At 37.3% G+C, this 13,725-nt stretch overlaps 1 protein-coding gene across 11 annotated transcripts in view; it reads right to left on the bottom strand.

Moving 5' to 3' along the window:
• Positions 1-13,725, bottom strand: part of ITSN2 (intersectin 2) — a 160,826-nt gene that overhangs the window by 91,152 nt on the left and 55,949 nt on the right. For all 11 annotated transcript variants that reach the window (XM_027113696.1, XM_027113702.1, XM_027113694.1 and 8 more), the window contains 7 exons: positions 10,686-10,749; positions 10,010-10,147; positions 9,460-9,545; positions 8,502-8,764; positions 7,270-7,419; positions 4,980-5,120; positions 4,459-4,546 (listed from right to left, as the gene is read on the bottom strand). In XM_027113696.1, coding sequence (XP_026969497.1) covers positions 4,459-4,546; positions 4,980-5,120; positions 7,270-7,419; positions 8,502-8,764; positions 9,460-9,545; positions 10,010-10,147; positions 10,686-10,749 — 930 coding nt within the window. The remainder of the gene's footprint in view (positions 1-4,458; positions 4,547-4,979; positions 5,121-7,269; positions 7,420-8,501; positions 8,765-9,459; positions 9,546-10,009; positions 10,148-10,685; positions 10,750-13,725) is intronic.

Genomic DNA, 13,725 nt, shown 5'->3' with positions numbered 1-13,725 from the left:
ACTATTAAATAAAAACGCTGCCATAAACATACTTGTATGTACATTTTAACACACACAAGGAGGTATTTTAAAAGGCTAGGAGGTGAAAGAATTGCTACGTAAAAGGATGTGTACACTTTAAATTTGGACAGAAACTGCCAAACTGCCCTTCCAAAAAGCTGTACCAGTAACAATGACACCAAATTACCTGTTTCTGCATATCCCTATCACCAGATACTATCACTCATTTTTCTTTTTTTTTAACATCCTTATTGGAGTATAATTGCTTTACAATGGTGTGTTAGTTTCTGCTGTATAACAAAGTGAATCAGCTATACATATATCCCCATTTCTCCTCCGTCTTGCGTCTCCCTCCCACCCTCCCTATCACACCCCTCTTGGTGGACACAAAGCACCAAGCAGATCTCCCTGTGCCATGCGGCTGCTTCCCACTAGCTATCTATTTTACATTTGGTAGGGTATATACGTCCATGCCACTCTCTCACTTCATCCCAGCTTACCCTTCCCCCTCCCCGTGTCCTCAAGTCCATTCTCTACATCTGCGTCTTTATTCCTGTCCTGCCCCTAGGTTCTTCAGAACCATTTTTTTTTAGATTCCATATATATATGTGTTAGCATACAGTATTTGTTTTTCTCTTTCTGACTTACTTCACTCTGTATGAGACTCCGGGTCCTCCCACCTCACTACAAATAACTCAATTTCATGTCTTTTTATGGCTGAGTAATATTCCATTGTATATATGTGCCACATCTTCTTTATCCATTCATCTGTTGATGGACACTTAGGTTGCTTCCATGTCCTGGCTATTGTAAATAGAGCTGCAGTGAACATTGTGGTACATGAGTCTTTTTGAATTATGGTTTTCTCAAGGTATATGCCCAGTAGTGGGATTGCTGGGTCGTATGGTAATTTTATTTTTAGTTTTTTAAGGAACCTCCATACTGTTCTCCATAGTGGCTGTATCAATTTACATTCCCACCAACAGTGCAAGAGGGTTCCCTTTTCTCCACACCCTCTCCAACATTTATTGTTTGTAGATGTTTTGATGATGGCCATTCTGACCAGTGTGAGGTGATACCTCATTGTAGTTTTGATTTGCATTTCTCTAATATTAGTGATGTTGAGCAACTTTTCATGTGTTTGTTGGCAATCTGTATGTCTTCTTTGGAGAAATGTCTATTTAGGTCTTCTGCCCATTTTTGGATTGGGTTGTTTGTTTTTTTGATATTGAGCTGCAGGAGCTGCTTGTAAATTTTGGAGATTGTTTGGAGATTGGAGATAAATTTTGAATGATTGTCACTCATTTTTCATTTTTGCTAACTGGCAAAAAAATTCTTATTGTCACTTTAATTTGTATTTTCTTGACAACTACTGAAATTAGATAAACATCTATTTATATGGCCATCTACTTACATTTATGAGCCATCATCTTGAATTGTCTCATCTCAACCTTTGCTGGCTTTTTCCTCCTATTGGCTTGTCTTAGTTTCTGATTTGTAGAAGCTCTAAATTCTTGTGGTATCATACATATTTCAATTTTTTTTTTACTGTTTATGACATCTTTCATCATGAAAAAGTTTTTCATTTTTATTTCATCAAAAACTATTTTCCTTCATAGCTCTATGTATTGTTTGAAGAGACTTTTCTGACACCAAAATTATAAAAATGTTTTCTTCTGTAACATTTTTTTCTAGAGTTATATTTTATGTTTAGCCTCCCACTTTACCTAGAATTTATATCTGCATAGAGTGAGGTAAAGAGCTTCTTCACCCCCCTTTCAACTATCCCTCAAATCACTTAATGAAGAGATAGTAACTATCAAAAGCCCATCCCTTCCCCACTGATGTTAAATGCCAACTTTATCTAATCCTAAATTGCCATATATATATATGCTTGTCTCTAGACTCTCTATTTAGTTCCAGTGTTCTGTTTCTACTTTGGATCAATAATACATTATTTTAGGTACTATACCTTTTCATAACTCATGTTTCGGTATATGATAGGGCTAGACTCCTCCCCCCACCAATGTTTTTTCTTTTTAAGTCTTGGCTCATGTTGTGTATTTTCTCTTCTAGGTTAATTTGTGAATTATCTGTCAATTTTCATTTAAGGAAACCTGAATAAAACTGAATATATGGATGAATTAGTAGAGAACTAAATAACATCTTTAAAATATTGAGCAAGTTCATTCAGGAATATAATATGTATCTACTTATCCAGGAATCTTTTATGTCAATCAGTAAAGTTTTATGGCTGTGCATTTCTTCTTTGTTCATTTAACAATGAGAATGCTGATGTGAATGAGACCTTTTTCCCCCTTATTTTCTAAATAAATACTTTTGATATACAGTAAAGTTGCTGATTTTTATATGCTGATTTTGTATCCAGGCACCTTGTTAAATTGTCTTATAATTCTAACAGTTTTCCAGTATTTCAATAAATATTTAATCATTAAATTACAAATCTGCCATATGCAAGGCCCTGCACTTTGTCAATGGTAGGTAAAAGTGAAGGATAAGGCATGGGTCCTATTCTAGTCAAGGTGGGAGACAAGCAATGGGAAAAATAACAGTAAAAAAATATTCATTCTTAGTATTCAAAATGAGCATCAGTAATAATGGATGTTTTCATATTGAATGTGATCATATCACATCTACGAGCACTGTGTTAGGTAACTGAAAGAGGCAACATGGTAGTGTGGTGGGCTTTAGGAGTCAGACACACAAGAATTTGAGACCTACTATTACGTGATCTTGGGTAATTACTTATTCTCTGTGAACCTCAGTTTTTCCAAGCTGCACAATGGAAATAACAACGACTACTTTACAGGGTTGTTGTAAAGATAAAAGGAAATAATGCATGAAAACTGCCTAGCATGGTGCTTAGCACAGGGCTGAAAATCTTAAATGGTTACTATTATGGACAGAGGAATCTAAGGGATACTGGGTACTTTGCAAACTCCAAATAAAAGCTTCCTATTCTAAACTGGACTACAGCAAAGATTAATAAATTTATAAAAGCTAAACTGGATCACATTCCACAGAGAAAGAGTAGCTCTACCAGGCCCCTAATAAGATATATCCTACATTCTCTTCACAATCCAAATACTAACAATGAAGATGACAATATACTTTCTACCCTGCACAGATCAGGAGTGCTGCCTTATCCTGCTTCTGGAATGCCTGTGAGGGGTAAGGTAGGAGCTGATACACTTCGAACGGCCAAGAAAAGCACCCTGTGCAAGGAAGATTGTCTGAGACGAGACATCAGTGGAAGGTGCGAGACATAATAAGAGAAGTTCACAAGATCAAATTTTCTATTCCTGGTATTCCTTCGATGTAAAGGGACCTTTACTAGAACAAGTCCCAGCTTCTTTCTAACTCTTAAATACTTGGTGAGATCAAGATAAGGACCCGGGTGTACACAGCCCTATACCTTTCCTATCCCTTGCTTTCTTGAGGTTGAACTGCCTACAGGAATCTGCATTCTTTTTTGTTCATGCACCCAGTGTCTTACAGGGGCAGCTGTACTGCTCACAGATAAGCCATGCTGTCTAACATCAGCTTTATTAATAATGAGGTGATATTCTGGTCTCTCATGTCTTGCTCCTTTGCCTTATTTCTTAATTTGTTCAGAATTTGGGCAAAGAAGAGGGATGAACCTATTTATTGGCCTGCCTAAAAAAACAGAAGTGTAATAAAGAGCCCTAGAATGAAAAAACTGACAGATACTCAGTGGGAGACATTTAGGATACTCTAGCTAGTTCTAACACATTTGCAGAGTTACTTTTCTTTAAATAAATCTTTCTTCTGCTACATTGTTATTGGCATGCTATCTAATGTAGAGATTTTTTTTTTCCTTCAGTTTCCTGGTTGAGACTTGAATCAAGAGAAATGTTATATTCTCATAAATTACACTGGAATATTTTGTTCCACAGGTGTCAGAGGGCCAAGGTGGTAAAATTCCTTACATGAATCACAAAGTTAGATGATAAAAAAGGTCTGGGAAGAGCATACCAGTCTGCTTAGGCCTATCACTGCTGTACACTATCACCCTAGAATCCAACAGGTTTGGCTCCATAGAAAAGTCTCCTCACGAACAGTTCTTTACAATCAGTGCAGGATTTTGCCAAAATGCACATATAGCCTCGTGTTCAAGCCAAACTGAGGTCTTGTTTAACTGTAATGTAACATTTTATTTGATTGGTATTTGAAATATATAAATAAAAATGGTATCAAGACAGGAAGTCAAACCACAATTGTTATTTTATTTCTATTTACATTTTATTGCTAAAAATGCTCCAACATGAGGTAATATTTTTCACATTGTTTAAAAATTTTTAACTATAGACAAAAAATGTTATTTATAACAGAATAATGCTATTTTAAAACGTAACAGAATATAACTGATACATTCACAAAAGAATAAAAGAGGCAAAACAAACCTTAGAGACTTACCAGGTGTGTTACTGAGCTGCATATTTTTAATTCTTTCATTTAATAATTGCTTCTCTGGCACCAAATAGATAAGCTTATTTTGATATTCCTTATAAAAAGAAAAAGAAACTCTGTAATGTTGTCTAAGAATTTTCTGAAAATGTTAAAACATGATTTAATCACTCTTGAAACTTAGTATAGGAATAATACATAGAATAATATGTAAATTGCTTACAACTTATGGATAAACTAAAATGGAATTAAATGATGTATTTATTTACTAAAGACTTAAAACTCAAAGTGGTAAATGCCCAGATATTGTATAAATATTAAGCAGAATTTAACCAGATGTTAAGCACAGTTTTAGGGAGTCCATGAGATTCCTGATATTATACAAGATTGTGTATATCTACATGCCTTTAGGAAGGATGTCTATCAGAGGCTCAAAGGGGTTCATGACCCCAAAAGTGAAAAACACTTTATTAGGAAGAATTATTAATAACTGCTCATGTTTAAGGACAATTCAGCAGCAAAGGACTTACCTGAAGTTCCTGTTGAAGCTGCCTGATTTCCATAATTTCCAGGTCACACTGCTTATCCAGAACTTCCAGCTCAGTCTTTTGAGTTTGCTTCCTGAGTCGGACGTCTTGAAGTCTGCTTGAGATCTGCTGATGTTTGCCATTCTATAGGAAGAGAAACATATGGTAACATAAAATGCTAATAGGAAATGTTCTTATCAAGAGAACAATATTTTTATTTAAATTTTAAATGTCATTTATCATTTATACTCAGTCTAAGATAAATGTCTAAAACCAAGTTAACTCAAGAGAGTTATTAGCAGGAAATGTAACACTGTGAGTGTAAGAGCCTATTATGTTAAGATGAGAAAGCACAAACATAACACACTGAATTTTTTTCTGAACTCAGCATTTAGGCACTAATTCATAATATTAAAATATAAACAATCTCTTAGAATAATAAGGAGGAATAAGTGTGTGCATATGACAATTAGCATTACATTCTCTGAACTTCTATTTCTATCCTCAATGCTGCCATCTAATTCTTCTAATTAAACAGCGTACAGGAGGGCCTTTTGGGGCCACACTACTCTTCTCCTATACCAATATTCCTTTCCCCTTGTTCTGAGAAAAAACAACAACAACAACAAAAAACAGCAGGATTCTCAATGGAAGCTAATAAGAAGGGTGAGGTGTTATGAGCTGAACTGTGTCCTCCACAATTTATATGTTGAAGTCCTAACCCTCAGTAACCTCAGAATATGACTGCATTTGGAGACAGGACGTTTAAAGAGGTAATTAAGATTAAATGAAGTCTTATGGGTGGGCCCTACTCCAATCTGACTGGTGTCCTTATAAGAAGAGAACATTTAGACACAATAGAGACAGCAGAGATGCACAGGCAGAGAAAAGACCACATGAGGACACGGCAAAAGGCATCCATCAGCAAGCCAAGGAGAGAAGCCTCAGAAGAAATCGAACATGCTGACACCTTGATCTTGGACTTCCAGCCTCCAGAACTGTGATAAAAATTGCCACCTGGTCTGTGGTATTTTGTTATGGCAGCAGCCTTAGCAAATAAAGTAGGGTGAGGAAAAATGAGGCTCCTGGTTAAAAATCACCAATAATGAAAGTTTTTACTGAAAAGTATGTTTCATATTTGAGAAATACACGCTGAAGGGAATATGCTGTGTCCACCCTGGATATCATGTTATTATCTTCAGCAAATATAAGTATAGGCCCTGGACCTTTCCAGACTCTACACATTAATCTATGCTACTGCTTGGTGTGTTACCCCAGTTCTTGGGGGGAAAACAATCAAAAGGTTTCCTCCCATTGTATTTTTAAGGAAAAACACACAGTCAAGATAACGGTTCAGACAGATACCCAAGTAGCTACACAAAGCAGTTAAAGTTTTTAGGACTGTTTTGTAGTACTATGGCATGATTAACAACTGTGGTATGCTTTCCTATTCATTTGAAGGCATAAAATAGTACCTTTCTGATGAAAGATATTGTGATTTTTTAAAAAAATGTAATTCAATTCATCAACCAAATAAAACATTAGACTACAATTAAACAAGATGTAAATATGGCTCTACTACATAGCTACACATGCATTTTTTGCAAAACCTTACTGTATAATCAGGTCAGGCTTATGGGATTACAGGGTCGTAGTAGAATAGTATGCCTTACTCAGACCCTTTCTATCTTCTCACTTTGCATTTCAAGCAAAGTCTTTTAACAGATACTCTGACATCTGATGTGTAAAAACTGAGAAGCATAATGGCCAATATTTGTTAACAAACATAGTCTTTTAGAACTGAAAGGAATCCTAAGAGATCATTTAGGTCAGCAGTTTCCAGTCATTTTTTCTTTTTAGCAGTAAAATCCCTTTTTCCAAGCAAATTTTAGATAAAACTCCAATAAAAGTACAGCAGATAAATGTGGCGATTCTCTGTTGTGAAATGTGGGACGAAGAAGTGGGGAGAGGAGACGCTGTCCTAGCGCCTAGAATCTCCTCTCCTCCTTCTGGTTATTCCTCTGCAGACCACCTTCCAGAGACCATGCCCAAGAGTACCTTGTTTATCCACATCTGAACTAAGACCACAACATAATTCTCAGCATTTCGAGTCACTATCCTTTTTTAGTAAACTATACTGTCTAAACTGTTAAAAAGCACATATGAAAATATGACTATTTAATTACATTAAAACATAACACATTCATGAGGTAGATTAAAAAAACAATAATATTTTTCAACAGGTAACTCTAAGCATCATTCAGATAAATTTCACCTAAACCTATAGCCATACCAGTGCTTCCAACTCGAGATGAAGGCTTTTCTTTTTAGAGTTTAACCTGACAATTTCTTCCTGTTCTCTATTCCTTCGATTGAGAAGCTCCTGTCTACGAATTCTCTCCCATTCTAAACGACGTTGTCTTTCAAGTTCTTGTTTTGCTGCCTGAAAATAATGAATTAAAGTTAATTTTTAAATTAACAATTTTGCCTCATTCAAAAACTGATGGAATGACAAAGTAAAGATCAGGCAGCATTTAGCACTGAGTGGGCTTGAGTTTCTAAGGGTAACTGGGCAAACCTAGTCTTATCAATGGGCCTAATCTAAAGACTTCCACAAAAGCAAATTCATCCACCAGATTTTCTGATTGCTTCATAGGGCCATCCTCTTGCTGTAGTTACTTTTCCCTTAATAAACAAAAGGATGACTTCAGGGCTTCCCTGGTGGCGCAGTGGTTGAGAGTCCGCCTGCCGATGCAGGGGACACGGGTTCGTGCCCCGGTCCGGGAAGATCCCACATACTGCGGAGCAGCTGGGTCTGTGAGCCATGGCTGCTGAGCCTGTGCGTCCGAAGCCTGTGCTCCGCAATGGGAGAGGCCACAACAGTGAGAGGCCCTCATACCGCAAAAAAAAAAAAAAAAGGGATGACTTCATAAATGCAAATGTTAGTAAGAATAACTGTACCTTTATTCTGTCATCAGGGAAGAAAAATATTTTATTTACCTTATTTCAGTGCCACTGTAATTTACTGTGGTCCACGCACAGCCCTTGAAAACACAACCAGGCCTCCCAGGGACCCCACACAGCACCAGTTTTCCCAAAGACCTGTGCAAGCCCACCCTCGTGATCCCTCTCATGGCCTTCAACTCCCCACTCTCTTCTTTCTGCCTCTCCAATTACTTGGCCTTTCACTCTGGATCCTAAGCTTACTTTCGTTTAAGGACCTGATCACACTGACTTCTTCCTCTGGCTCCTCACTCAACTCAGCTTTGCAACCAGTCTTGCACTGATTGAGGTATCACCTGCAGACATGCTTTCTCTACCAGCTGCCAGCCCTGAAACCCCTCACAAGCAAGGACCCTCTATCTCTCCACAGGAGAAGGAAGATTCAGATTCGTACAGGGTAAGAATGAACGAATGATGCTGAGAAAAAGCACAACAAAAATTACCATTTTTTATCAAATGAAATGTAGCCACTTACTAAATGAAACGATTTTCCTGGGAAATAAAATAACTTAAAAAAATAACCTCTCGTCTTTCTATCTCTTTTCTCCTTTCTTCCTCCCGTTGTCTCTCCAATTCCCTCTGCTTCTCCAAGCGTTTTTCTAATTCCAGTTGCTTCTTCCATTCTTGCTCTTGTAACTCTCTCTGTTTCCGTTCCCACTCTTCCTTTTCCTTCTGGGCTTTGCGCTCTGCCTCCCTCTGCTGCTGCTCCATCATGGCCTGGCGTCGCTTCTCCAGTTCCATGTTCCCCCGCTCATAGTTGGCTTTCCGCTTGTCCTCGAACGTAACTAGATAAGGTATATTGTAAGCATTCTTCAACATCAAGCCTAATGAACCTGTAATCTAGTTTCAACGTCCTCATGCCTCGTGATCATGTGACTGCTATTTCTCTGTGGATACTTCTCCGAAGGATAATTTTAACTCAAATGTAAATAGTAAAATATTTACTTTCTTATAAGAATATTCATTTTTGGAAAACAAATCTCTAAGTTTGAGTCCATCCAAGAGAAAAATAATTTTACTATTCCTGCCAATGAAAATGCTTTTCAATTTTTTCCTCAGCATTTTCTTCAAGGATAACCAAAGTTGTATGGCTATATATTTGTTACATTTGGTATATGTCATTAACTTTTTAATATTTTAAAATACCTACACATGTACTTTTTCAACCAGTATTTAAACTTTTTTTAAAGCTCAAGATTTCGTTACAAAGCTTGCTATAATGATTTTTCCAAAAGTGGGAGAAACACTTTAACTAGGACACCTAATACATACACTCTTGCCAAATATACATACCTGTCTCTTCCTCTCAGTTTTGACTATCTTAATTTTACTGATGTTAAAATCCATCCCATTCATCAAATAGTGTCTCGTACAGCATATAAAATATTAAGAATTTAATAATTCTAAATATTCATTTATATTTCATGGTAAAATTTAAGAGAATTCACAATAAATATACAACTTGGACACTCGATGCTACCTGGTAATTTTTTCTGAGGTTCCTCTTCTTGTATTTTCTGATATGAAGGCAGAGTTCCATTAATGGAATCAATTTGCTTTCCTCCTCTAAGAAAAGCAAACAACAAATAAATTTAGCATCATGAGATCTGAGAATTTTTAGACCAGACTATATAGACTACCACTGACTAGAGCAATTTAATATTTAGAATGTAATTAAAGGTATTTAAAATATAGTGTGGTCTATAGTTACACTGTACAGCAGTATATGGATTATCAAGCCAGAGAGATATGGATTCAAATCATGATTCAGCCAATTGCTATTCTTGGGTAAATTTATTCTTAATCTCTTTACGCATCAGTTTCCTTATCTATGATGTGGTGAAAATACACACCTACTTCTAATATCTACTCTCTTCTCAGTGTAACTCATTAAATACCAAAATCAAATGGCAATGTAAATGTTCGATTTTCCATGAAACTAGAGCAGAGGCCTCAGGAAATCCCAAAGTAATAATCATGTCTGCCAAACATGATCGAAACAACACCCCTTCATCTACAGAGGCACTCACCTAAAAGACGGAGGGACAAGCTCCGGAGGTAAAGTCAGTGGCAATGGCTGTCCAGCTTTGGCCATATCAGTGAGGTGCATTGCAAGGATAAACTCCTCAGCTTTTAGCTGCCCATCACCATCAATGTCAGCCAGAGTCCTAAAGAAAATATGAAAATTCACAACTAAGAAAGTCTATTTAGAGTAAAATATTTTCAGAAGAGTTCAATTTTTTATTTTTAAAACAAGAATAATGACAGTAGAACAGCTGGGTTAACACATTTTAGTGAAAAGTAAATACACACAGAAAGTGAGCTAATTTTTACCCTTAATTTTCATATCACAAAAGAGAGGGAAGAAACGTTGAAATGGAAAGGGAAATATTCCTTCTGAAAAGGTGGCTTGTCTTGGTACATGGTTAATTCACCCATCAAATCACATTTAGCTCCACATTAAAAATGAGATATTCTCTAATTCTCCATAGAAGGCATTATATAAAAGCAAACAAGTTTTACTTGTAAAATAATTAAATGCCAAATTCTTGAGGATAATATTTTACAAAGCAATTTCATTAGCTTACAGGTTTGCATTAATTTCACATGGCCGCTTTTATGGAATGCTTCTGAGTCACAAAATTTTACAGAAACAGTATAACAGAAAATGTATAGTTAAAAATCATAATCAACGGGCAAACTCACCAAATAGTAGCTAGCTGAGTTTGAGAAAGGTTTGACTGAAGAAGCGCATTTCTAGCTTGAAAACCTGATTGTGTGAGAAAAAGCATAAAAAAATTCTTTAGCCTCTTAAAGTCATGCAAACTTAAGTAGCTGTACCCTTGAAATAACACTGCTGCCACCCTGGGATAGCATCGGCTTTTACCATGCACCAGACACTGAGCATTCAGTAGTCATCAAAACAAACACATTCCCTGGACCAAGGAGTTTAAAGTCTACAGTTAGTAGAATCAAGTGCTCCCGTGTCCTTTCAGAAGATAATGGTACACACAAGTGACTGACACGAAGGACTAAGCCAGCGACACAGAGCATTAGAGGCCAAGCTCTCAAAGCACAGCTTCCTTAAGCATTTTCAGATATTCTCTTATCTCTGATCATTCCTTCGTCTCTACTCTTCCTCTTCTAAATGACCTGTAAATGCTGGCATTCTTCACGGATCTATCCTGGGCACTCTTTTCTCTCTGTGCATTCATATCCATTTCTATGACTTTAAGCAGCACCTAGAGGCTGAGGATTCCCAAATGTACATCCACTCTAAGTTTAGACTTCTATATCCAACTGAAAAATCAATGTATGTATTTTATAAGCATATCAAACCAAATACATATAAAACTACTTTCAATCCCCATCCAGGCCCCTCTTCCTAATCTACACCCAAATCATTCTTCCTCCGTCCTCCTTTCTCTATGAATGGTATCACAATCCATCCAGTGGCTCAAGCCAGAAATCAAAAAGTCCCCCCTGAGCCCTCCCTCTCCTGTACACCCATATCCAACATCAAGTCCTACAGTTCTACATCATTGCATGTCTAGGTCCTTCTCACCTGTGAAGTCGAAATCTAACGTCACCTTCTCAGAAAGGGCTTCTCTGTCCACCCTACCATTCAATACATTTCCTGCTTTTATCCTTTATATCTCATATCACAATTTGTAATGTAACATTTGCTTGTTTACCTGTTTGTCTATTTCCCTTATTATGCTAAGTTCTATGAAGACAAAAGCCTTGACTGTTTTATCCACTAACGTATACCCCACACCTAGTAAATCGATGCTTAATAAATATTTGCTAAAGTAATGAAGAAAATTGTAATCCAAAATTATCCTCTATCTAAGGTGCAATGGGGGCTTACTTATGTGATAGCAACTGATAATAACAATAGCTAACACTCATATGAATGCTTACTATGTATGGTAAACTGTTCAACTTCTTTTCTCTCCCTCAGTGTGAGAAAACAAAAATATGTCTCTGTAACAGGCTCCTAATCTTCAATGAATATATTCCAGAACAGAAAATCCCTCTCTGCTTCAGAGGAGCGTTCACTCCTGGTGAGCTTGTCTGTGGCTTTCTGACCATGATGAAGCCTGAGGCTTCTCTAGGGAAGGTCACCTAGTCAATAAAGCAGGTGCTACACCTCCCACTCTCAGGTGCCTAAGCCACAAGTGCCGGATGAGTCAGCCCTACCCTGCGTTTAGCCTGAGTCAAGGACTCTCGAAACAACTCTGCACAGAAGAGATACAACTGCCAGCTCTTCCTCAGCAACAACTTGCACTACAAAGCCAGCATCGATGCCGTTAAACCCACTGCTTCACTGAGCTTTGAACACAGAGATCTGGTTAACCAAAGCTACATATTCTATATGGAACAACCTCAAATATACCACGTATTATAACAAGCAATCAAATGTTTATATTATATAATTTTAAAATCTTTTCCATTCTTTTTTTTATCTGGCCACTTAATAGAAATCACATAAAGGAAACACACTGGAAATAGCTCACAGCCTCACTCAATTAATACTTCTCAATAGATTTCATATAAAAAGTAAGATTTGAGGAGGTTTTTATGTTAAAAAGAGGATTCTTCCAATAAAGAAATGGCAGGCTAGAAAGGTTCTTCAAACCAAGAAAGGTTCTATAACTAAAGTTTCAGCTCTTGGACAAAGATAACAAAGCAGACCCCTCGCACTAGGCAACAGAGCAAACAACAGGAGGAAGGGAAGGAATGCAATGGTTAAAAGTGCACTGGCGGAAGGCTTAAATGTGTGCAGGCCATGTGAGTAATACAGAGGCCAAAGACAGGCAGCAGAGGAAGCTGCACTAAGGAAGCTCACTCGAGCATGCACACTACTGGTCTGCCAATACTTTGGATATCCTATTTCCTGCGCTTAAAATGCTAGTCCCCCGACTCTCTACCAGGCAGTCTATTTATCCTCTAAGATCCAGCTCAAATGACACCTCTCCTGTGAAACGCTCTCTTACATCCTCAGCATTAGTCACTTTCTCATCCGTATTAATCACAGCACTTTTAAACCACTATTCACTGAGATTATGTGACCTATACTATGGGCTCTTTAAAGACATGGGACACGTCTTCTTGTCTGCATTCCAGTGTCATACTGAGTGCCCAGAAGATATGTGGCTCAGGAAATATTTGAGTCAATGAATCAATCTAAATAAATCATGACTGAGGGTTTATGGGGAAGAGAGGAGGAAGAACAAAAGGGAAAAATTAGACCACTAACTGCTACATTCACTGAACAAAGCATACCACATAAGTCTAGGTTAGCCCTGTCCTCATATACGTGGGGCTCATGCTCAGTTTCAAGACACCAGAGACAACTTCTTCTTTCAAAGAAAATCAATCCTTCCCTTAACTACCAATATATAGCTTTACTCTTGTAAGTCTAAGAATAATAACATTTTCTGAAAACACAATACACACCCTTCATGCAATGTGTCACATACAAATAAAGTAACATTAAGGGAACATTTCCTCACAGTTGGCTCCCCACTGCCCTTCATACTGCAACACAAACCCACTTTTGTTTATACTCTATGTTTGCAGTACATACACAAAGGGTACTAATTTTAGGTGTACTGATCAGTGGATTTTTACATGAGTATGCACACATGCAACTAACACCCACCTCAAGATACAGAATGTTTCCAGCACCCCAGAAGGTTCTAACATGGTCCCTTGTCCAACAGAGTAACTACACTATTCT

Source organism: Aethalodelphis obliquidens, unplaced genomic scaffold (assembly GCF_003676395.1).
Source record: "Aethalodelphis obliquidens isolate GAN/ISIS:26980383/991018 unplaced genomic scaffold, ASM367639v1 scaffold12, whole genome shotgun sequence".
NCBI classification, from domain to species: Eukaryota; Metazoa; Chordata; class Mammalia; order Artiodactyla; family Delphinidae; genus Aethalodelphis; species Aethalodelphis obliquidens.
Note: the sequence above shows the minus strand (reverse complement) of the source record. Positions and strands in the feature narration are given on the sequence as shown.